This window comes from Myotis daubentonii, chromosome 19, assembly GCF_963259705.1.
Source record: "Myotis daubentonii chromosome 19, mMyoDau2.1, whole genome shotgun sequence".
NCBI classification, from domain to species: Eukaryota; Metazoa; Chordata; class Mammalia; order Chiroptera; family Vespertilionidae; genus Myotis; species Myotis daubentonii.
The window spans coordinates 27184881-27210852 of NC_081858.1; the positions used below are offsets into that span (position 1 = coordinate 27184881).

The window sequence follows — 25972 nt, forward strand, 5'->3', positions numbered from 1 at the left end:
GAGGTGACCTCACCCAGGCCCTGTGTGTCCCCTGCCTCCTGCCTTGGCCTGGATGTTTATTCTCTGACCCCTGACACCTGAGGGAAGCTGGGTGTTTCTTTCTGGAAATCACACTGTGAGGAGCCTGTGAGCTCCAGGCTCCGGGCGCCTCCCCAGGAAGGACCTGGCTCTCAGAGGAGGCGCACTTCCTCCAGTTTATCCTGAGGCCTCTCCCTCTTTCCTCTCTGCGTTCTGCTGTTGTTGTTGGGATGATGTGTGATCAAGGTTAGCTGATTTGGCCCTAAACCTTAGAAACCCAATTGCTATTCAATCCATGGATATCCTCACACATATACTTAAGGCCAAAAAGATTGGAGAACAGAAAGTGAGGACTCCTACATCCCGTGAGGGAGAAGAGAACACCACAGCGGGGTAGAGTTTCATGTGTATGAACACAGTTTTATGTCAAACCTTGTCTGAAAGTAATGACAAAGCTAGAGAATCACATCTTAAATAGCTCGAGAGCCGAGAGCAGGTATGGGCAGCGTAACGTTCCCGAGTGAATGGGAACCTGCAGAAGTCACCAAAGAGCACAGACACTTGTCCCCGACATCGTCATATGGTCCTGGCAAAGGCAGAGGGGAAAGCCAAGACACGTCCCCTGGGGGCTGGGACTCTGACAGGAGCCCCTCACAATGGCCACGGAGACAACAACAAAGACAACAACCAAGTAAAAGCGTGCCCCAAAATTCACGCAAGATTTAATTTTACGCCATTTGTGCCATAAAGTGTTGCCAAAGAAAAAGAAAGATACCATGATAGCTAACAGTTCAGGGTTATTAAAAATGGAGCCCTACAGGAAAGAACAATGCATTTTCATTGTTGAGCAATATTTTAAAAATAATGAAGGTTTGGCAGCTACAGTTCGCAATTTAGTGCAAAATACGGTCGGAATAGTGATTTAACTTCATCAACTGTGAAGACATTAATTAAAAAATTTAGGGAGACTGGATCAATTAGTGATCTTAAACACTCTGGCCGTCCTTCAACAAGTCATTCAACACAAAACATTGAAGCAGTTCGTGAGAGTGTTGCTGAGAGTCCAGGGACATCCATTCGGCGCCGTGGTCAAGAATTGGACATTTCGAGAAGCTCTCTACAGCGTATTCCCACGAAAGATTTGCATCTTCATGTTTACAAAGTTCAATTGACTCAAGAACGGAAGCCTGCTGACCACGCACAGCGAAAGGAGTTCGTTGAGTGGATTATGGAACAAGTGGATTCTGATTTTTCAAACAAAATCATCTTCAGCGATGAGGCTCATTTTCACCTTGATGGATTGGTTAATCAACAAAATTGTCGCATTTGGGGTTCAGAAAATCCACGAGTGATTGTTGAGAAACAAATGCATCCACAACGTGTCACTGTTTGGTGCGGGTTTTGGGCTGGAGGCATCATCGGACCATTCTTTGAAAATGTGGCTGCTCGGACAATAACAGTTAATGGTGCTTGCTATCGCAACATGATAATCCATTTACCCGAAATGCTTTTCCATACATAACCCTATACTGAATCAATAAAAAATTTACAATTTTTAATTATAAACCTGTGTTTTCTATCAAAATTACTTCTTGCGTGAATTTTGGGATAGCCTTTATTTCACCCTAAAGAATCACCAAGTGGAATCAAGACCAGGTAGGAACTGACGGGGTTTCTGGGGAACATTAAGCGTCAATCTTTGCTCCAAATGCTCATGCATCAGAAATTAACCCAGCGGCCAGGCAGACAGAGGGAAAGCCAACTATCAGGGATACTTTAAGGTCTGGGACCGCAGCGTGTCATTTACTTTTGTGCGGGTCCCGAGGAACCTGAGGAAATAACGGGTCAACCCCAGCAGCAGAGGTGGGACCTGCTCATCCTCCTGCCTGGGGAGTGGCCTCAGGGAGATCACAGAGCCCTCCCAGGAGGCCTGGGTGGGGGAAATGGGCTGGAGGACATGTGCTCTGGGACCAGCAGGGGGCGCTGGTGCACTGGGACTGAGAGCTCAGGGCTCTGGGCCAGGCAGGTCCTCACTCAAGTGTGACTTCCCTGCACCTGGGGCCCTAGGAGCCACATGAGCCCTTAGCTCTGACACCCACACTTGTCTCCTATCTCACCCCTCCCTCATGGAGTCATTGTCCAGGCCTCATTCATAGACAAAGAGAGATAAGCAGTCACACAACAAAAAGTAATAGTTTTAATATGTAAATGATTGGCTACTGACTCCAACATAAATACCATAAATCACAGTGTCATTTCCCCTCTCATGGACGCCAGTGTGTGTATTAACCATCCCGAAACGACTGGAGACATATTGAACCCTGCTCATTCCCTTACATTTCTCCATCCCTTCCATTCTTCCTGCCCCTCAGGGAAAGGGACTTTCAAACTGTTCTGTGATGTTCACACCAACTCGCTCACACTGTGTTGATCTCATTTCTGATCATGACACACATGCTTCTATTTTGTTATGTCAGATGGTAATCGGTTTCTCACAATATCATGGTGACACTGACATTTTCTCCTCAAAGTGTATTTCATTGAAAGCTACCCCATATAATGGATGGCTTCCTAGAACAAAAGAGAGAGGCCATCCCTGCCTGGCAGGGCAACTATCTGAGTCAGGAGCCCCAACCCTGGTCCCTAGATCTCTTTTCCTGGGACGGGAACTAACACGGCTGGACAGAGGACTGACCGCTGGAGGGAGGACTGACTGTTACGATCCTTCAAAGAAGACAAGGAGGGGTTTCCTGAGGAAGGAAGCAATGATCCCAGGGGTGGGTTTGGATTGGGATTAACTGCAGTGCTGGGGCCAGGAGGGGGCGGACACTCCCACCTCATTCTGCAGCCTCAGACCCTCCAGAAAAGGAAGTGAGGACTCAGGTCACCAGGACACCAGGGCACTGACTTAGTGAAAGACATCAACCCCCTCCCTCAGCGTCTCAGTTAATGTGGATTCTATTGGTCTGTGTGAGGGCCCAGCATCTGCCCCTTTCAAGATCCCCCAGGGGACAGCAGGGTGCCCCTGGGGCAGGACTAGATGGGAAGCTGATTTGCATGAGGCCCTTCTCCCCTAATGGGTGAGGGAGGCATGAAAAGGCCCAGGACTCCCCCCTGCAGCCCAGGAGCCTGAGGAGCCACATCCTGTGAGTGTCCCCACCATGGTCTGGACGGTGCTTCTGCTCCAGCTCCTGGCGCACAGCTCAGGTCAGAGGAAGGGCCTCTGCACCCTTGGGGGACACGGAACAGCAGGGTCTCAGGGTGACCTTGGTCCCTCATAACACCTGTCTCTCTCCTGTTGGTTTCAGGGGTGGATTCTCAGACTGTGGTGACCCAGGAGCCGTCAATGTCAGTATCTCCAGGAGGGACAGTCACACTCACCTGTGGCCTCAGCTCTGGGGCCGTCTCTAGTGGTAACTACCCCAGCTGGTACCAGCAGACCCCAGGCAAGCCTCCAAGCCAGCTCATCTACAACACAAACAGCCGCCCCTCTGGGGTCCCTGATCGCTTCTCTGGCTCCATCTCTGGGAGCAAGGCCGCGCTCACCATCTCGGGGGCCCAGCCTGAGGATGAAGACGACTATTACTGTGCTCTGTACCTGGGTAGTGGCATTCACACGGTGATGTAAACCCACGGGGAAGTGCAACCAAAACCTCCTCATGGGCTCAGACTGGCTCAGCCTTTGATGCAGAAAAAGCCTGAATGTCGAAATGGCCAACACACCATGGGAAGGGGGCTCCCTGGCTCCATTCTCCTGTCCGAGGATTCGTGGTCAAGTGCCTCCTCAGTTTTTCCCAGGGTGGGTCCATCTCGTCATGTAACTCCTGCAAGAATGGGTTTTCCCTCTTCCTCTCTGCCCATAGTTACAGGGACGGGCTCAGCTCCCAACTGTATAAACCTACAGTGAGTCTCAGAAAAATAAGCAATACTTATAAGTCTCCCCTAATTTAAAGAGCAATAGCAAGATATCATCATTCATGAATTTGACTGTGGAGACAAAGTTAATGCTTATTTTGGCCTTGAAATGTAGCATTACATGTAGTTGTCAGAAATGCAATTCCCATGTTAGACCCACTGAATCAGAAACGTGTTGTTGTCCCAGAATCTCTCTGTCCACCCGCTCTCCAGGAGGAGGTTCCACATGAATGCTGGAGAAGCTCCTCTCCTTCCATTGTTACCTTCCTTCCTCCACATCAAAGAATAAACTCAAAATGCATGAAAGACTGAAATGTAAGCCTCCAAACCATAAAACTCCGGGAAAAAATATAGGTTCTAAAATCTCTGACATTAATCTTACCAACATTTTCTCTAATGCATCTCCTCAGACCGGAAAGCAACAGGAAAAATAAACCAAAGGGACTACATCAAAGGAAAGAGCTTTTTGCACAGCAAAGGAAACCACCAACAAAACAAAAAGACAACCTACTGAGTGAAGTGGGTATTCACCAATGATCATCCCATGAAGGGGTCCATGTCCCACATTTATAAAGAGCTCACACAATTCAACACCAAGAAGAGAAAGCAAACCCACAAAACAATTCAATTGAAACATGGACAGAGGACCTGAACAGACTTCTCCAAACAGAACACACAGAGGCCAACAGACAGAGGAAAAGATACTCAACGTCACTGACCATCACAGAAATGTAAATTAAACCCACAATGCAATGCCACCTCACATCCTCAGAATGGCTGTCATCACATCCACAAACAACAAGTGTTGGCAAAGATGTGAGGAAAATCGAACCCTCATGCACTGTTGGTGGGAGTGCAGATGGTGCGGTTACTCTAGAAAGCTGTACGGAGGGGCCTTAAAAAACTACAGGCCCACCTGCCTCATTACCCAGCGATGCCACATCTGGTATTTATGTGAAGATACCCAAACGCTGATGTGAAGAACTTCACGCGCCCTGTGCTCCCTGCAGCGTCACTGACAATGGCCGCGCTGTGGAAGCACCCAGGTGCCCAGAGGGACCTAGAGGGGACGGTGCTGAGTAAAGGAGGTCAGACAGAGAAACACAAACACCATAACATTTCACTCAAATGTGGAATGTCACAGCCATGACCTCTCCTTCTCCCCTCTTCGTGTTTTGTTCTTGTTGTTGGGATGATACATGATAAATATTAATTGATTTGGACCTAAACCTTATAAACCCAATTCCCATTAAATCCAGGAAGCTCTTAACAAATATACTTGAAAAGACCAGCGAAGATTAGAGAATAGAAAATGTGGACTTTTAAACTGCATAATGGAGAAAAAACTCTAAAAAGGGGTAGAGTTTCATTCATATTAATATTCTTTTTATGTCAACCCTTGTATTGCCAATGTAATATTCAAGAATACATGAGACCCAGCCACCCTGGCTCAGTGGTTGAGCATTGACCTATGAACCAGGAGGTCATGGTTCAATTCCCTGTTAGGGCACATGCCTGGGTTTAGGGCTCGGTCCCCAGTGTGGGGTGTGCAGGAGGCAGCCAATGAATGCTTTTCTCTCATCATTGATGTTTCTATCTCTCTCTCTCTCTCCCTCTCCTTTCCTCTCTGAAATCAATAAAAATATAATTAAATTTTAAAAAATGAGAACATACAGAAGTAATCAAAGAACACAAGACACTTGTTCCCCAACATCGTTATAATCTCCTGGCAAAGGCAGAGGGAAAGAGCTAGGATGTCCCCTGGGAGCTGGGACTCTGACGGGGGCCCCTCACAACAACCACAGAGACAACAACAACAACCAAGAATTTCACCAAGTGGAATCACCAAGTGGAATCATGACCAGGTAGGAACTGACGGGCTTTCTGGGGAACTTTAAGCCACAAACTTTGCTCCAAATGCTCATGCACCAGAAATTAACCCAGCGGCCAGGCAGACAGAGGGAAAGCCAATAAGCAGGTTCCTTTAAGGTCTGGGACCGCAGCGTGTCATTTACTTTTGTACAGGTCCTGAGTAACCTGAGAAAATAACGGGTCAACCCCAGCAGCAGAGATGGCACCTGCTCATTCTCCTGCCTGGGGAGTGGCCTCAGGAAGATCACAGAGCCCTTGATTGTTGAAAGGAAAAAGGGTTATTACCATTCCTGCTGCAGAGTTGCAAGCACTATGCGTAATTTCTACAGGACCTCACCAGGGGGCGCTGTGGCTCTTCTCAGAAATGCAAGGCCTGAAGCCAGCTCACATAGTTCCAATTGAGTGGGCCCTGCGCCCATGCCCATGGCCTGGGTGAGAGGTGACAGCAGGTGCTTCCCCTCCAGGGACAGACTCAGAGCCCACAGCCTCCCCAGCCTCCTCCTCACAGTGAAGCTTCAGACGGGGCCCAGGACCCAGCACAGGAGGGTCCTGTGGGCTCACATTTGCATAATGACCAGCAAACACCCCCTGTGCCCAGGAGGCCGGGAGGAGATAAAGGGACACCCGAGACCAGCACCTGCAAGAGACCAAGGCACCTTGGAAAGCCTCCGCCATGAGCTGGACTGCCCTCCTCCTCCTCCTCGTTCTCAGCCCAGGTTCAGGGCCATTTCAGAGATCAGCCCGTGGAGGGGTCCTTCGCCTTCTGTTCCTTATCCCTGACATGTGTCTGCTTCTATTTCAGGGTCCAGGTCTCAGGCTGTGGTCACTCAGGAGCCCTCAATGACTGTGTCCCCCGGAGGGACAGTCACTCTCACCTGTGGCTCCAGCACAGGGGCTGTCACTGACGGTCTCTACCCGTACTGGTTTCAGCAGAAGCCTGGCCAGGTCCCCAAAGCACTGATTTATGACACAAACAAGAAACACTCCTGGACGCCAGCCCGGTTCTCAGGCGCCATCCAAGGGGGCAGAGCTGCCCTGACCCTCTCAGGGGCGCAGCCTGAGGACGAGGCCGAGTACTACTGCTGGCTACACTTCAGTGGTGCTCACCACAGTGAGCGGCCCTGATGGGGAACCAGGACATAAACCTGAGCTTGGCTGAGTGTGGGTACAAACATGGTCCTGTGATACTGGCATCACGTAACAGACATCTGAGCTCTCAGGGGAGCTTAAACATTGACCCTCCGTAGAGAGAAGGTGAGGGGAAGGGTCTGAATTGATTCCATTCCTGTTTTAACCCTAAAGTGGAGGGAAAAGAGATGAGCAACTAAGGTACAAAAAGCAGAATTCATTTATTTTATTTTATAGAAGAAACAATATCTGCTGGATCAGAACTAAGGACTAAGGTCAAACACATTTCTTCCAGATAAAAGCATCTCCAATGTTCATTGCCAGCTACGAGCAAAGGAAAGAAGCCCTCCTCTCATATGTTACTAAAGTTGTTTTATTGTAATATAATGCACTTAATAACTATATTGCATATATTTAAAATATACTGAAAAGTATACATCCGTAGCCAGTTTGGCTCAGTGGATAGTCGGCCTGTGGACCAAAGGGTCCAGGTTTGATTAGGTCAAGGGCACGTACCTGTGTTGCAGGCTCCTCCCTGGCCTGGACCCTGGTCGGGGCGTATGCAGGAGTCAACCAATCAATGTGTTTCTCTCACATCAATAGTTATCTCGGTCTTTCTCTCTCTCTTCCACTCTCTCTGAAAATCAATGGAAAAATATCCTCGGGTGAGGATGTAAAATAAAATAAAGTAAATAAAATAAAATGTATAAACATTTTTAAATGATTCTTCTTCCCTAATGTTCTTGGTTAAATTGTGTCTCCCACCCCCAAAAAAGATATGTTAAAGTTATATTCCTCAGGACCTAAGAATGTCACCTTATTTGGAAACAGAGTCAGGGGGAAAAAAAGATAAGAACACAGGGTCGATGCCAATGTAATTAGTGAAGATGAGGCCATGCTAGAGTGGGGTGGCCTCCTAATGCCATGTGGCTGGAGTCCTGATAGCAAGAAGCCCCATGAAGACACGGGGAGCACTCTGAGGAGATGGAGGCGGAGACTGGGTGACGCAGCTGCAAGCCAAGGAAGGCCCAAATTGCTGGTGTGGCTCAGTGGTTGAACCTCGACCTATGAACCAGGAGGTCATGGGTCAATTCCTGGTCAAGGCACATGCCTAGGTTTCAGGCTCAATCCCTAATGTGGGGCGTGCAGGAGGCAGCCGATCAATGATTCTCTCTCATCATTGATATTTCTCTCTCTCTCTCTCCCTATCTCTTCCTCTCTGAAACAAATGTATATATATATATATATATATATATATATATATATATATATATATATATATATATATTTGTGTATATATATGTGTATATATATATTTTTTAAATAAAAGTTTGGTAGAATTCAGAAATAAAATAAGCTTAGCATGAAGTTTTCATTTCTGGACGGCATTTTACCTACCAACTAAGTTTCCTTAATAACCATAGGACTATTATTTGGGTTATCAATTGTGAGTTTTGATCATCTTAATATTTACCGTGGTTGTGTAAGTTGTTAACATCAGGGGAGATTTGGTGAAGGATATGTGCACTATCTTTGCAACATTTCTGTGCATCTAAAATCACTCCAAAATAAAAAGCTGAAGTAAGCCCATCTCATTTCCTTCTCCCGAATTTACTAACACCTGTTGAACTAGATCCCAGATCTGGCTGTAAAACTTTCCACATTCAATCTTGGAGCGTTTGTATTTTCCAGGTAGTCGTCTCTAAATAAAAATATAAAAAATAATGCTCACCTTATGCCTATTTTTCATGGGTACAATGAACCTCCGCTGAAGCTTGACATTTAAAATACAGACCTTCAGATGGAAACCAGGCAAAGGAAGAGGCCCTCGAGGAGGGCCCGCAAGAATTCCAAGTGCCAGCGTCCCCTGTCTCCTCCCAGTGAGGTAGGTCACGGACAATGCCAACGCCTCCTGGCATCCATGTGCCACACTCGGCACGGAATACTGCCCACCAGGAGAGTTCACCCAAGCTCGGCGTCCAGAGGTTTTTTGGGGGGACTTGGTCATGTTGACCATTCACACAGATGACTTTAGTCTCCACCCATTTGGCCGTAAAACATTTAACCCTCGGTCTTTGGTCTTTTTCTTTTAATTCTCTAAAGCAGTCTTCGGCAAACTGCGGCTCACAAGCCACATGCGGCTCTTTGGCCCCTTGAGTGTGGCTCTTCCACAAAATACTGACTTCTGCGCATGGGCCACGAAGTTTCAATCGCACTGTACATGCGCGCCCACACATGGTATTTTGTGGAAGAGCCACACTCAAGGGGTCAAAGAGCCGCATGTGGCTCGCGAGCCGCAGTTTGCCGACCACTGCTCTAAAGTAAATAATTCTGACTAAAACCAGCTGTCTATTCCATGTAAGGCTCAAAATTAATAATGTCAACAGCGTCAGTTGGCCATGAAATCATTCCTTGAGTCATGCAAAACACTCAGATAAGAAATGAAGGCCTTGTAACACTGACAGTGACCCTGGGGTAGGATTTCAACAACAACCGGAGGAAGATGTACCAACAGGAATGAGCCAAGAAGAGAAGAGCAATGGATGCGGGAGGGCCTGGGGAACAACAGCTGCGATGCTAACAAGTAAGTCAACAGTTAAGTTCATAACTGAGAGGAGACCACACACGCTCAGCCCAAGAAGGCCGCCAGGGGGTGCTATGGATCTTCTCAGCGGCCTTGAACTTCAAGTGGCTCCAATTCAATGGACCATGAGGGGCTGCTCCCTGGCCTGTATAACAGCTTAGAGCAGCTGTTTCCTCCCACAGGGTAGACGCACAACCTCCACCCACCCCTGGCTTACCCGCTGGCTGTGTAGCTGCTCCCAGGGCTGAGGACCTGGGTGGTGGACGTCAGTGGTGACAGGCTCAGATTTGCATAAGGCGAGCCTCTAACACACCCCTTCACACAGCAGCTCAGTAGGAGATAAAGAGTCAGCAGAGAGGCCAGCTCCAGCTCAGAGCCAGGGGGCCCTTCTAACGTCTGCACAATGGCCTGCACCCCTCTCCTCCTCCTCCTCTTCCTCACTCACTGCCCAGGTGAATACAGACCCCCATACCAGCCACTGGAGGGGTCCCTCTGCCTTTGTTCCTTATCCCTGACAGGTGTCTGCTTTTGGTTTCAGAGTCCAGGTCTCAGGCTGTGGTCACCCAGGAGCCCTCAGCGACCGTGTCCTCGGGAGGGACAGTCACTCTCACCTGTGGCTCCAGCACAGGGGCCGTCACTGATGGCCACTATCCGTACTGGGTCCAGCAGAAGCCTGGCCAGGCCCCCAGGACACTGATTTATAACACGAACAACAGACACTCCTGGATGCCAGCCCGGTTCTCAGGCTCCATCCGAGGGGGCAAAGCTGCCCTGACCCTCGCAGGGGCGCAGCCTGAGGACGAGGCCGTGTACCACTGCTGGCTGGTGTACAGTGGTGCTCGGCACAGCGAGAGACGCAGATGGGGAACCAGGACATAAACCTCCGCTGGGGCCTGTGACAGGGGATCACGTGATCAGACACACCAGCTCTCAAGTAGCCTAAATGTGCATCGTCCATTGAAAAGTAAAGGGAAGGGTACCCAGCTGGCATGGCTCAGTGGTTGAGCATTGACCTAGGAACCAGGAGGTCAGGGTTTGAGTCCCGGTCAGGACACATGCCTGGGTTGTGGGCTCGATCCCCAGTGTGGGGTGTGCAGGAGGCAGCCGATGAATGATTCTCTCTCATCACTGATGTTTCTATTTCTTTCCCCTTCTCCCATCCTCTCTGAAATAAATAAATAAATAAATAAATAAATAAATAAATAAATAAATAAATAAATATTTTTAAAAGAAATGATGCTATATAATAAATCTTGCTTTTATTTCTTTTTAATTTTTAAAGTCCTCACCCAATGAGTGAGAAAATTTTTTCCATTGATTTTTAGAGAGAGCAGAAAGTATGGGGAAGGGAGAGAGGGAGGGAGAGAGAGAGAGAGAGAGAGAGAGAGAGAGAGAGAGAGAGAGACATCGATGTGTCAGAGACATCAATTGGTTGCCTCCTATCTGCGCCCCAATCGGGGGTGGAGGATTGAACCTGCAACCAAGGTACAAGCCCTTGACTGGGAATCGAACCCAAGACCCGTTGGTCCATGGGCCAGTGCTCTAACCACTGAGAAAAACTGGCCAGGCCTAATTAATCTTGTTTTTAATGAAATACTCCTGTTCCATGGTGTGGCTTTTGTGAAGTCAGGGGGAGATGCCTGCTGTTTTCATTAGGAAGCTTTTGTTTACATGTGGGCTAGTGTGACCCCTAGTTAGGGCCTAGGACTCAACTCAGGACAGCTGCCTAAAGCATGCAGCCTCGCCCTCCCGAAGTTGTCCTTCAAAGGGCGCCCTTGTCAAATGAAGTTCACGATCCCTTCAGCAGCCTGCCCTGGAAAGAGAGTCTGTAACGAGCCAGGTCAGAACAGGGACCGAGTCCAGCTGGGTCCCACTCTGAGGACACCACAGATGTGGAGGTCTGTGCATCCTTACGTTTTCCTGAACATGGGCTCTGTGCCAGGCTCGGGTTAGAGCTCAGAGCACAGCACTGACCAGATAGACGGGGTCCCATCCTCCCGGGGCTGACCCTACAGGGAAGTGAGGGACAACTGGCCATGAGAAGAAGGCATATGGTGGGTGTGACAAGAGGTGACACTGACAAGAAAGGGGTGGAGAACAGGAAGCCCTCAGAGGTTGCTAAGCAAGGAGGAGATAGAATCTGAGTTCCGCTTCTCCAAAAGATGAAATGGGAGGAGCAGCGTAAAGGCACAGCCACAGAGAGAACTAAAAACTCCGGACCAGAGCGGAGAGGGCTTGCAAACAGGAACCACCCCGCAGGAGCGCATCTGCCCTGTGGTGATATTCTCACTGTGGACACTAGAGGGGGCTGTGGGCCAGCGCCTGGGAGGCAAGCTCAGCTGTGAAATGGTCCTGTATGCCCGAGTCCAACTGTCACTGATGTGCAGCAGCCCAGGGGCTGCCAGAAGGGGCCACACTGCTCAGCGCCCCGGGAGGGGGCCTTATTTGCATGAAATGCCCACCCCCGAGGGTGGAAGGAGCTAAAATGAGAGCAGTGCAGGCTGGCTCTGTGCGGAGGGGGCTCGAGAAGCACAGCACGGGGGCGGCTACACCATGGCCTGGGCTTCGCTCCTGCTCGCACTTGTGGCTCACTGCACAGGTCAGGGGGCCTCTCTGGGCTGCGGGGGGGGTGGGGAGGGGGGGCGTGAGAGACCACAATGATCCTTCCTGACCCCTGTCCCCGTTCCTGACCTTTGGTCTCTTACCTGTTTTCAGGGGCCACTTCCCAGTCTGTGATTCAGCAATCCTCACTGACCACGAACCCTGGGGGGACGGTCATACTCACCTGTGGCGCCAGCACCGGGGCCGCCGTCACCACCAGTAACTATGCTAGCTGGATCCAACAGAAGCCCTACCAGGTACCCAAGGGTATAATAGGTGGTACCACCAACCGGATTCCAGGGGTTCCGGTCCGATTCTCCGGTGCCCTGGCGGGAGGCAAGGCCACGCTCACCATCACGGGGGCCCAGCCCGAGGACGAGGCGGAGTATTACTGTGCTCTGTGGTTCAGCAACCATTTGCACAGTGACAGATGCAGGCGGGGAAGTGAGACATAAACCCCGGCTCAGTGCCCTCTGCGCCTGCAGACTTCCTTTCTGTGCATGCACAGCTGAACCACAGGCCTAGGCAAAGCCGTCTGCCATGGGAGGGATGTGAGTCTCCAAGGGACGGAGGGCAGACTGTGGGTAACAACCACTAGGACCGCCCCCCTGACCCCACCTCCCGGGGTTCATGCTCTTGGTGATCCCTCTCCGGGGTGTGGGCTGTCGGGGTGAGGTGGTGGTGAGTGTGAGGACTTCAGGATGATGGAGGAGAAGGGCAAAAGGACTGTTAGGAGACGCGGTACCACAGAGAGAGCTCTGTTTGGGGGGCACTTAGGAAGGTGGGATGTGAGGGGAACCCCCTTCGCAAACAGGCGCAGGCCAGGGACCAGAAGAGAGCAAAGGACTCCCAAAGCAGGAAATGCACCTAATTAACGGAGTCGCTTCAAAGTGAAACATAACCACCTTTCCCTTAATGTGCGGGCTGAGCTGAGTGCCTCCCTTCTAATGAATGAAACAGCGTGAAAATGACAGAAAAACTGCTGAGACAGGCACTGCAGAGCCCTTGCTCACTGCCCCCTCCCTCCCTCGCTCACTCCCCCCCTCCCTCCCTCGCTTGCTCCCCTCCTGCACTCGCTCTGGAAGCCAGGTAGTAGCTTCTTGAGAACTCTCAGGTTGCCAGTGGAGAGGCTCCCATGGAGGACCTCAGGCTTTCTCCCAACAGCCAGAAAGGAAGTGTCCTCTCACTGGCCAGGGGAGTGAGCCATCTTGGAAGCAAGTCCTCCAGCCCCAGGCAAGCCTTCAGGTGACTAAGACCTCAAGAAGCCCTGAAGCAGAACCACCCAGCTAAGTTGCTCCTGGGTTCCTGGCTCTCAGAAACAGTGTAAGGCCAGCATGTCAAACTCAAAGGCTAACACGGGCCAAATAAACAAGGTTTAATTATGTGGGCTGCAAAAAAACAAAAGCTTCCATTTTCATAGAAATGTAGGTTTGTTTTGATAGAGACATGCTGAACACAAAGGGCTGAAATAAATGAGTCATCGTTAATGAGTATTTATGCGGCCCGCGGGCCACACGTTTGACACGCTTGGTGTAAGGTACCAAGTGTTTTGTGTGTTTTTTTTTAAAAGCTGTTAGTTCTGTACTTTGTTATACATCAATAGACGACTAATAAACTCCCAACTGTGAACTGTCTTTAATCTGGTGGCTCTTCCTCTTTATAGTCCAGTTTTTAGCAAGATTCCTGCTGGGTCAGTTAAAGGAAAAACCCTCCCTTTGGTATCTGATCGAATTCCTATCCCTTACCCTATCACCCTTGCCTGTCCTTGGCAATAATCCTGTCAAGTTGGTTTAGCCAAAACCGACCTTACCCTTGAAGTTTCCTCTTAGAAATTTCCTATCCACTGACACCCATCCTGTTCCTTGGTAGTAAATCCCCACTTTGCTCTTGATGGAGTCAGAGTTTAGCTCAATCTCTTTCCTGTAGTACAAAACCGCGTTGTAGTTGTCCCGCCTTGAATAAGTCTTTAAGTGTCAAGAATAATTTTTCTTTAACATTTCCAAATTTTGTTACTAGTAATTATTCTCAAATGAATATTTTCATACCTTTACCTATTACACTAGATTCATTTTGAGAGATCTATTTTCAGATGAAAACATTTCATACATTTACCATAGAAACGAAAAAGTATCATTTTTTAGTAACTCATTTGTAATTTGAAAAGGATGTATTTATATAAATGGACATGTCAGTGTATAATAAACACACCCTCTCAAAGCTCTCAGGAAAATTTTAATTCTCAGTAAAACTACACATTCAGACTAAAACAGTCAGCCTGCAAATTTTTAAATCTTATAATTAAGTTACCAAAAAAGTATGGAGAATTAAAACTTTAATAAAAATAAAAATATGCATCAAAATATTTGGGATTCAGACAAAGCTATAAACAAAGTCAGGCAGTCTTAAATCCTTTAATACAGAAAAATTAACTTTTAAAATAAAAAGCCATAGTAAAGAACAATCCTTTAAAAGTAGGTGTATAAAAGCCCTGGCCAGGTAGCTCAGTTGGTTACAGCATCATCCCAATATGCCAAGGGTATGAGTTCAATGCCTGGTCAGGTATATGTAAGACTCAACCAATGGGTAAGTGGAACAATAAGTAGATGTGTTTGGGTGTTTCTCTCTCTCTCTCTCTCTCCCTTCTCTCTCTCTAAAATCAATTAATACATTTTTTAAAAGGCGGAAAAAGTAGGTATATAATGAATCAAGACAAAAATAGAGAATAAAAACAAAACTACTTGGGATAATAAATCAAGAATTGCTTCTTGAAACAAGTAAATCAGAAGCATTGACAAAACTGTGGCAAACTAATGAGGGGAGAAGAAAATGCATTTCAATATTAGAAATAAGAAGGAAATGATATTCTGAGTACAGAGGATAATATTCACCCTCAAGTAGAACTATTTTTTGCTTCAAGAAAGTTTCTAATAGAAAAGTTGTAAATCCAGCCAAGCAAAACGTTGGATCAGTAATGAAAAGGTGAATGATTATCTCAGTACATGGCATAAACTACCCAATAAAACTAAGTAACAATTCTCTTTAAGTATTCTAAAGATAGAAATTCATTAAGCAGTATACTCATTACCTGTCATGGTAAAGCATTTCTCATTGAAACCAAGAACAAGAAAGCCCATTTTCACATCTTTTTGAAGTTCTGGCCAATGCAGTAAGATTAGAAATAAACACGATTGCCCTAGCCGGTTTAGCTCAGTGGATAGAGTGTTGACCTTCGAACTGAAAGGTCTGGGTTCCATTCCAGTCAAGGGCACATGCCCAGGTTGTGGGCTCGATCCCCAGTTGGGGGCGTGCAGGAGGCAGCCAGTCAATGATTGATTCTCTCTCATCATTGATGTTCTATTTCTCTCTCACACTCCCTTCCTGTTTGAAATCAATAAAAAATGTATTTAAAAAAAATAAACACAATTGGAGGAAAGGCAAAGAGTTTACATAGTAGTGCTAAAAAAATTAAACTAAACTATAAATATGCCATGTTACAAATAAAAAGACAAATAACAAAAATGTTTTTTCAAAATAATATTTTATTCTTATAATTGCTATTTTATTTAGAATTTTTGGCAACAATACTAAAATAAAATTTATCTGAAAGAACAAGCAAGCCAAATAGACATGGACATTCATGAGGGTTAATAACAAAATAGTAATCTTGACAGCTATTCAATATATTTGTAAACAAAACAAAGTGGCATTGCTTTAAAAAATATAGAGATATCAATAGAAAAACAGAGAAAGCTCCTGAAGGAACTCAACTCACTATATTAATTTTCTTTTGGTTGCAGGCACAGAAATGGACTTGAGCGAGCTCCATTCTAAGAGAGGAGCAAAGTCCTTAATAAGTATCCCTTCCTAGTTTTTTTGTGAAAACCTAGGAAATTTAACTAGGTGAGAGAGGGAAGAAAGCAGAAAAGAGATATAAAGTGTCTCTTTGGAGAAGAAAAGGGGTGGGGCCGAATTTCATTGTCCGTGTCATTTTAAGAACTTTAATGAAACTCAACGAATCAAAGGAAATGTCCAACAAATAATTGAGGTAGAAAGCCATGCAGGTCTAGGGGAAGAGAATTCTAAGACAAAGAACAGCAGTTGCAAAGTCTTTGGATTAGGAAGAAATGTGATTTGCTTGAGGAAAAGCAAGGCCAGTGCATCAAAAATAGTGCACCAGTGGGGAAAATGGTAGAGAAGCATGGTACAGAATGAAAAACAGAGAGGAGGTAGGCAGGGGCTATATCACTGAAACCTTGGCAATAAGTAACAATTTGTACTCCTTAGGGGCATATTTTAGTGAAATAGCAAACAATAGTAGCAGTTGATAAAACCAAGTAGCCACAAACACATAGAATAAAAACTTTTCATATTTTTACCATCGAAACAGAATAAGGGAGATAAGTATGCAAAGTCTAAAGATCTAGTTATACCCAGAAATTTCCACCTGATACCAACACACACACACATACACACCACACTTTTCTACCCCTAAAGAAAGGAGTTCAGGCTAAAATTTTAGCAAAGTGCCTTGGCCCAAGCAAACAAACTGAAAAGGCCTAGTAAAATGTTCAAAGTGCAAATCCATCAATCAATTAGTCAAGCATTGAGCAAATACAACAAGAATCCACACCTAGGATATTATCTAAAACATGGACAATACACTCACAGCTACTTTACTGTCTAGTGCCTCCTCCCCAACTCTTAAGAGGGATGCTAAACCCTTGATGATGATCACTTCTCAGGTTTTTGTGAAAGTTTACGGAATTTAAATAGATTGAGGAGGGAAGAAAGGAGTAGGGAGATATAAGGTGCCTTGAAGAAGAGAAAGCAAAGGGAAAAAAAGATTTTCCTGGCTTAGATCTCTACCCAGGATCCCAGATTCCTTGAGTGGAGCACAGAGGCTGCTGGGTACCTGGGCGGGGGGTAGAAGAAGGGATGGCACTAGAATATACTGGGGGAGACTCAACCCTGGGAACCCACAGAAGCAGCCAAGGTCGCCGATGTTCAGAAATCAAACTCAGAGAGTATTCCACAGTTCTGTGAAAGGACCCTTGGAAATGGCAGGGGAAGGTCTCCTCATAGTATATTCACATAATAGATAGGTGGACAGATTAGATGAAGGGCAATAACTCTACGACCTAATACTTATTAAAATAAAAGGAACATTACTTGCACATTGGAATGTGTCAAGACTCAAAAGGTATTACTTTGATGAAATGGGAAATTACACACACAAGACAATAACTCTTAACTGTAATACATTCATGCCCAACAAGGCAAGATACAAAACTGCAAACTTCACATGTTCAATTAGGGAAAGATACACGAACATAGAAAAATACACGGAAAAGCCCTATAACAAGCTTATTTTAGTAAATCACCTGGGCTATTTGTAGCCACTGTACCTACTGTTCTTGGACAATGCCCATTCCGGCTTAACTGTTAGAGAACTAAACTGAGCTCAGTCCATGAACTGGACAGATACAATTTGGCCCTTTTCAGTTAAAATTATGGGTCCAGTACAGTTCAAACTATGGATGTCAGTGCTTCTTTGTCATGGGAAACTTTACTTCTTTACTGCTGTGGCTGTAAGGGACATAGCTCATTCTGACTAAAGGCCAGCCAGAAAGGAGGGGAGGGAACAAACTGAATCTCCTTGTGGGTCCCTCAACAAGAGGCCCATTGGCACCCGGCCCCATTCTATTCGCTCCCTCTGCTTAAGCCAATGATACACTGGTTGGCTGATGTCTGCAGGGGCCCCTCACCAAACATAGGCATTTAATTATAATGACTTTGCCTCTTTGGATGTACTTGGGCGGGATAACGACACTGACACAGTATTCTTTCTGTCTTGGCTCCAAGACAAGTGAGTGTGTGCCGCTCTCTCCACTGGGAAAAACTGCCTCTGCTCTCCATTGACTAACCTCCCACTTCCTGGTCCCACTCACGCCATAGCTTCTCCCTCAACTTCTCCACACCCAGATGTTGAGGCAGGTTACTTTAGGCCTGCAAAACAGAGGCACTTCTGGGACTTCAGCAGTAAACAGGACCATGCCACACCAAAGCCAGTCCAGTCTGACTAGAGTTAATATTATAATCTTCAAGGCATGTAACTCTACAGATTCTATATACAGAAAAAAGAGATTTCACACCCACAAGTAACATGAAATAGAAAAGTAATAAATAGGTTTCTGGCTTTTCTTTCACATACATATACATACACAAGCACCTTTTGTGTTAAGCCAGATACAGTCACATAAAAAGCAGTTAACACATTTTTTAAATAACATCTCAAAACTCGTATCAAATAATACTGAATTTCGTGAATTTTATATAAAAAAAACTCATAAATGACCCATTGGTTTCACTATTTTTAAGCTACTAATGTTTTGTATTTTTTTATTTATGAGGTTTCTCACTTTCATTAAAGTACTTGCTTTAAATTTCCTGAAAATGGGATTAACGGTTGTTGTTGTTTTAATTCTACATTTAGGTCTAAGGTGATGGTTCAGAATCAGATGTGCTCACAATAATGGATGCTACTTCCACTGACCCTGGTTGAAGAGGCTCCAGTGATACCTGAATAACAACTTTAGTTTCAGGAGGCAATCCTTCCAGTTGCTCAGGCTTCTTAAACATTTGATGACACCGGGTCTTGTGCTCCATTTTCTCCTTGAAAGTTAAAAACTGTAGCCGGCATTTGGAACACTGATGAATAAACTTTTCCCAGTGTCCTCTATAATGATACATGTAGGGTGCTGCCAGTTTGAAAATTTTGAGACAAAATGGACAAAGCAGATTCTTAGTGCTTGCATGCCAGGTTCTGAAATGTGTTTCCACATCAGCAAAGGCCGACGATCTATAATTGCAAACCTGGCACACGTAGGGCATTTCGCCAGGCTTATGATTGTCCTTCATGTGCTGTAAGAGAACCTGATCTGTTTCAAATGACAATTCACAAATTCTACAGACAGCAGAGGACTCCTGGGCTGTGTGCACACTTTCAATGTGACACTGCAGCTGGAAGGGAGTGGGAAACTGCCGGTGGCAATGCTGGCAGGTGGTGTGGTTTTTCCAGTTGTCATCTCCCTGCTTCTCAAGTTCCAAATGGTGCTTCACGTGATTCATAAACTTGACATTTTTTAGAACTTTCCTGCAGCTGAAGCATTTAAAGGTTGTGTGAGTCTTCTGTTCTGGCTGCCTATCTCCTGGATGTTGTCCATAGTAAAAGTCATGAAGTAACACAATCAGATTTCCTTTCTTGAGATCGTCAGTTTTGTTTTGACTTGCTAGGCTCAAAAGATCTGTTTTTGTCAGTCTATTTTCTCCAACAGGATTTATAGTCTTGAAATGGACTCTGTCCTTTGGAAAAGCTGTTGGAAAAAGTGCTCCGGTCTGAATAGGGCTTAATGAGGTATGAACACCGTTTGAGGGTGTGCTTTGCTGAGGAATCATTGTATGAAAGATTCCTGAAGAGGACACAACTGAAGACTGTCCCCCTGTGATTTTGTCACTGAGTTTAGGCCTTTTTGGATTTATGCTGTTTACTTCAGAAGTGCAAAGTCGCTTTGATGCACCAGGACTTTTACTCAGACCTCCTATAGAAAGTGCTGATCCCACTGGATGCTGCAATGAACTTGTGAATGTAATCAAAGGAGAACATAACTCTGAAGAGCTATTAGGCACAACTTGTGGTGAATTACTTCTATAATCAGGTTCAGACAAAGGCTCAATAATAATAGGACTATCTGTTAATCTTGATTCAGGCTCAGGAACTGGCAAGACAGTCACTGCTTCGGATGTACGGGTCACATGACTTACAGGCTGCAATTTGTGAGCTGTATCTTTTCTGAGCTTACCATACTTTTTTCTCCTTGAACACGAACCCGGGGTGACTCTGTTCAAGATGTGGGAAACGACTGGTTTTGCATGTGAAGTCACCCCAACGAAGATCAACTCAGCATCTTCATTTACATGTTCCACCCCAACAAAGATCAGCTCAGCATCTTCATCCACTTGTTTGTTTTCTTCTATGCTCTTCTGTGGTCCTGGCTCTTGTTTTTCCTCACATACCACATATGGTGGTCCCATTTTCTAACTTTTTTTATTCTTGAAGGGTGTCGCCACAAGTCCTAGTGTTTCCTTTATGTGAACTGCCACCTAAGTACAAACAACACTACACATCAGTAAGTACCGAAAAAAATGTATCTCATTTAATTTTCTCCAAAACTCAAGCTAGTTATAAACATCCATTATTTTACAGATAAGGACACTGAGACTCAAAGAGAATAAATGACAGCTTAAAACTATGATTACAAGTCTGTGAGACTCTAGAACAGCCATGGGCAAACTACGGCCCGCGGGCCAGATCCGCCCCGTTCGGCTGTTCTATCCGGCCTGAGGAGCCAAAAGAGCGGAGGGTTCTCTTGCTCTCCCCTCCGCTCGTTCACCAGCAGCAGTGTTAACATGGCAACGTCGGGAAACACGGCCGCAGCTCCTTCTTCTGAGTCCAGTTTAAGAACCCATTGTGGCCCTCGAGTCAAAAAGTTTGCCCGCCCCTGGTCTGGAATCATAATCATAGATTTGTCCTATGCTGATTATGATCTCTTCTGTTGCCTCTACCGGCAAATGCCAATGGCAATCCCCTAGCGGTGGCAATAAAAAATGTTCTATGGGAGAACTTCTTCCTTAATCTAACCTTCTTTGCAGGATCACGTCCACATTCCTACTAACTACCTTCTAGGTAATTCTACATTTATGCTCTAACATCCTCTCTATAAAAAAAAAAAAATCTAAATCAAAAGTATTAATTTCTTCATAATACCATAAAACTTAGAAGATAATGTGACAAGTAATATGACCATCAGAATTATCTCAGGATGGACGTCTAAAGGCTAGAAAAGTTTAGGATTCAGCTAAAGTTCTATGTAGGGTTTGGAAACAGAGCTAGCACTAAAATGTGTGATTCCTGAATTCTGGTTCTGTGTTCTTCCCAACAGAACTCTGAGTTAGTGCATGTCTATTTCTGATGATGGTGCTATTAATTGCTTAGTCTCTAAGGATCAAAGAGCCTCACTGGATTCATTTTTACTCTCCTTCTACTTTATAAAACCTGTCCTAACCTCCCCTAGCTCCCATCAATTTAATCACAGAAATGTATTAGTGATTCTAAGTAACTTTTTAGAGCACTGGTCAGGTCATTCTAACTACATTTCATTTCCATTCTTATTAAAGCACCTACTCCCAACTTCTAGGTTTAGGCCCACTGGTTACTTCATGTCTGTACATCTGTAATAAGCTTCAAATTGTTCTGTCTTCTCTCTCTAGCCTTCAAATGATATAGCACATCGCCACCATCTGAATCTTAAAATACCACTGTAATTATATTATTCCTTTATTCATAAATGGTTGTTTTTTTTTTAATCCATGCCTGACAATTTTTAAATGTGACATATACATACAATGGAATATTATTCAGTCATAAAAAGGAAATTCTGTCACATGCTACAACATGCATGAACATTGAAGACATGTGGTAAATGAAATAGGTCAGCCACAAAAAAGACAAATACTGTATGATTCTACTTATATGAAGTATGTAAAGTAATCAAAGAAACAGAAAAGATACAAATTGTAGAATAGTAGGATGAATACCAGGATCTAGGGCAGTGATGGTGAAGCTATGACACGCGTGTCAGAGGTGACACGCAAACTCATTTTTTTGGTTTATTTTTCTTTGTTAAATGTCATTTAAATATATAAAATAAATATCAAAAATATAAGTCTTTGTTTTATTATGGTTGCAAATATCAAAAAATTTCTATATGTGACACGGCACCAGAGTTGTTAGGGTTTTTCAAAATGCTGACATGCCGAGCTCAAAAGGTTTGCCATCACTGATCTAGGGAGAGAGTAAAAAGGGGAGTTTGTTGTTTAATGAGTAGAGTTTCAATTTTCCAACATGAAATAGTTCCAGAGAGCTGTTTCAAAAGACTGTGAATATACTTAACATTTAAAAATGTTTAAGGTGGTAAAATTTATGTTATAGGGTTTTTAGCACATTAAAAAATAATTAAACAATGGGCAAAGGATGTCAATAGACATTTCTCCAAAGAAGATATATATACATACATACACACATATACATAGCCAATACCCACAAAAAATACTGCTCAACATGTTTAGTCATTAGGAAAATGTAAATCACAATTAGATCTGCTTCATACCCACTATTGGCTACAATAAAAAAGAGGAACAATAATAAGTGTTGCAGAAGATGCAGGGAATTTGGAATCCTCATATATTGCTGGTGCAATTACTGGAAAATGGTGCAGCCACTTTGGAAAACAGTTGGCAGTATCTCAACAATTAAATATAGTTACCTTTTCTTTTTTAATTCAGAGAGAGGAAGGGAGAGAGAGAGAAAAAAAAACTTCAATGACGAGAGGGACTCATGGATTGGCTGCCTCATGCGTACCCCCTACCAGGGATGGAGCCCACAACCCAGGCAAGTGCCCTAACCAGGAATAGAACTGTGACCTCCTGGTGCATTGGTCAATGCTCAACCACTTAGCCACACCAGCCAGGCAAAATACAGAGTTACCATACGATCCAGCAGTTTTACTCCTAGGTCTATACTGCAAAGAATTAAAAACACAAATCCACACAAAAACTTGCACAACAATGTTCAAACATCATTATTCATAATAGCCACAGAGTGCTAACAATTCAAATGTTCACTAATTGATGGGTGCATATACAAACTGTGGTAATACAATGGAATATTATTCAGCCATTAAAACTAATAAAGCAGCCCGAACTGGTTTGGCTCAGTGGATAGAGCGTCGGCTTGTGGACTGAAAGGTCCCGGGTTCGATTCCAGTCAAGGGCATGTACCTTGGTTGCGGGCACATCCCCCGTGGGGCTGTGTGTGTGCAGGATGCAGCTGATCGATGTTTCTCTCTCATCGATGTTTCTAACCCTCTATCCCTCTCACCTTCCTCTCTGTAAAAAAAAATCAATAAAATATATTATAAAAAAAAAACTAATAAAGCACCACGGAACATATATGATATGAATGAACCCTGTAAACATGCTAGGTGAATAAAACCAGACACAAAAGTCCACATAGTTTATGATTCCACTTAAAATACATAAAACATCTAGAAAAGGCAAATCCATGCAGACAGAAATAAACTAGTGGTTGTCATGGGATGGGGGAGGGAGGGAGAAATAAGGAAGGAAAGTAAGTTGAACTAAAAGAAAAATAAAATATCAGGTCCCAATCCCTGAAACACGTATATGTTACGTGATTTAGAACAAGGATCTTTGCTGATGATGTGATTAAGTTATGGGCTCTGAGATGGAGAGAATATCCTGGATTAGACAAATGGGCCCACAATGCCATATATGTATGTCCTTCCATTTTAAACCCTAAAGAGTGAATTTTACCATATGTGAATTATAACTCAATTAAAGAAAAAATGCCTATTACCTCTCCCCTCGACATCCCAGCAACTAATACTGAGACAGGCTAGGAAGCCAGGACAAGTGGACAGGGAAACTGAAACAAACTGGCCCAGCAATTTACAGCCAGATACAGAAGGTCACCTCCTTAGAGTTAACATCTAGGCCTCAGTTGTATTTCAGCTCCAGGCCCAGAAAAGCAGCAAAACCAGGTGGGGGATGCCAGGACCAACTACAATGACTAAGGACCCCTTGCCCTGAACTAACTAATCAGTAGAGACCATGACCCTGAAAGAACACACTTGGAAAACTGATGAATATTCTGCTGAAAACCTTCCCTGACACCTCCCCTAAGATTCCTGCTTTCAAGAGAGATAAAAGCCTCAAGGCAAAGGACTTAGTGTTGGCTCTCCCTCCCCAGAGCACTCCCTTGTCTTTCTCTTCCCCTACAGGCATGCATCCCTAAACTGTAAGGGACCCCACAAGGCTTGCAACCAGGGAGCAATGGGCAGTGGCAGCTTGTCCTGAGCTAACCTCCTGACCCTGTCCCCAAGGCTCTGTTTTCTCTGACTACTTAGTGAGCCAAAGCAGCCCAGCCTAGGCTCATTTCCCCACCTAGTCCCTCTCCTTCTTCTATCCCAGGTCCTTCCTTGTTTCACTGTCCCCAGCTTTAATAACCGTCCTCTAAAAATCACCTGGACTTGTATTGTGAAATCTTTTCTGCATAAAGTCAAGAACCCACACACTACCAGTCGGCCCTAGGCAGACCCACTCAGGGCCAGGTCCCCTTTCCAGTAATGATACCAAATTCAAAGTCCCTTTATTTGGAAAATCAGAGGTAGAAGAAGGAATTGATAAAAGAAATGGGCTTAGAGAACAAGTTATAGAGATAAAGGAAGGGCCCTTGGAGCTTGGGAGCTAGGAAGGTAATGGTAATGTACCTTGTGGGCGGGGCAAGGGCAGAAGCGGAAGGGAAAGGGCGGGCCTGCTCTGGGAAGGGAGAGTGTGCTGGGTCTTCCATCCCAGGAGAAAAGGTTGCAACAGTGTACAAATAGGAGTGGTAGCCAGCCCCCAAGATGGGCCCACATGAATCCCACCTCCTGGCATTCACTCTCTTGCGTAGCCCTCTCCCACACTATCACAGGGTTTGCCTGCGGGACTAAGCAAATACGGTGCACCGAACTTTTGAAAAAGAGTCTGCACTTCTCTTGGGTGAAAGCTCGCTCCTGAATCACTCACTCTAGGGAAGCCAGCTGTCATGACATGAGCAGCCTCATGGAGAGGCCCACAGAGTGAGGAACTGAGGCTCCTTGCTTACAGCCCAGTGAGGGAGCTTAGACGAAAATCATCTGACAAACGTCAAGTCCGCGGACAGAAACAAAAACTTGACTACAACCTCATGAGAGACCCTGAGCTAGAACCACCCTGCTAAGGCACTCTGGATTCCAGACCTTCAGAAACTATGATAAGATTTATTTTACGCTAGCAAGTGCTGAGATACACAGTGTTACACAGCAACAGATAACTCATTAAAAAATGGATCATGACTTACCTGTAAACGTGACTACTGGCATAAAATAAATTTAGACGGCCTCCCCTATCCAGCCACATTCAAATACAGAAATAAAGCCCGTATGGAAAAGGGTATAGAATTAAACAAACTAACCCAATGTAATCATTTTAACCAATATATAGTCACCTTAAATGAACCACTTATTACTTTAATATATTAATTAGCTGAAATCTTACAGTATGTGTTATCCGTCCATTTTAGACGTATACCACGCTAAAAGAAAATAGATGTACATAGCTTAAGATCTATGGTACTCCTACTTTTCTTTTTCCTTTCAAGGGATTCCCCCCGCCACCCCCCCGCCTTCCCCTTGTTTAAGGAAGCAGTTTAGAAGATTCCAAAATTACCTAAATCAATGATCGACCTGAATTTATCACACATATGCAGATTCAGATCACATACACTCAGGAAACACTGTCTAAATAATGTTTTTAGCACAAAAGGGAATAAGAGAAAAACCGAAGGAAAAAAGATACCGTCTTGGTCCTCGTGATGAAGACGTCCCTCCTCTCGCCTTGGATGTGCACTGAAACTTCTAAGAACTTGCGATATTCCAGGCAGGAGAAGGTCTCACCCTTGAGGCAACCAGAGAAAGGGATTAAGGTTATTTACATGTTACAGACATATTTTCTACCCGCTGCCCACCCGATACTCTCATTTAGCTGTTCCTCAAGCATCTCCCCTTTAACCAGAAAAGACGTCCTTTCTTCAAACCTATTCCTCCAAATAAATTAATTAAATTTTGAATTGTGTGTAGGCTTCCTATCATTATAGTGTTTCTTTTCCCACACTAGTTATTTTAACCTACATTTTAA

General features: G+C 44.9%; 1 protein-coding gene and 3 gene segments (V, D, J or C); 3 read left to right on the forward strand and 1 right to left on the reverse strand.

The window, feature by feature from the left end:
- Positions 1-3087: 3087 nt before the first annotated feature.
- Positions 3088-3646, forward strand: LOC132222253 (immunoglobulin lambda variable 8-61-like). The segment is given in 2 exon segments: positions 3088-3225; positions 3327-3646. Coding segments are annotated over 2 exon segments (366 nt in total).
- A 6256-nt stretch (positions 3647-9902) lies between these two features.
- On the forward strand, positions 9903-10396 carry LOC132222254 (immunoglobulin lambda variable 7-46-like). The segment is given in 2 exon segments: positions 9903-9969; positions 10056-10396. Coding segments are annotated over 2 exon segments (390 nt in total).
- A 1584-nt stretch (positions 10397-11980) lies between these two features.
- LOC132222255 (Ig lambda-2 chain V region-like) lies at positions 11981-12573 on the forward strand. The segment is given in 2 exon segments: positions 11981-12116; positions 12233-12573. Coding segments are annotated over 2 exon segments (387 nt in total).
- Positions 12574-15692: 3119 nt separating this feature from the next.
- ZNF280B (zinc finger protein 280B) lies at positions 15693-20270 on the reverse strand. The gene has a single exon (XM_059676215.1). The coding sequence runs from the start codon at positions 20207-20209 to the stop codon at positions 18614-18616; it is 1596 nt and encodes a 531-aa protein (XP_059532198.1). The 5' UTR covers positions 20210-20270; the 3' UTR covers positions 15693-18613.
- Between the last annotated feature and the right edge of the window lie 5702 nt (positions 20271-25972).

Bases quoted from the DNA above. Each gene is read 5' to 3' on its own strand.
- ZNF280B (XM_059676215.1), bottom strand. From the start codon at position 20,209: ATGGGACCACCATATGTGGTATGTGAGGAAAAACAAGAGCCAGGACCA.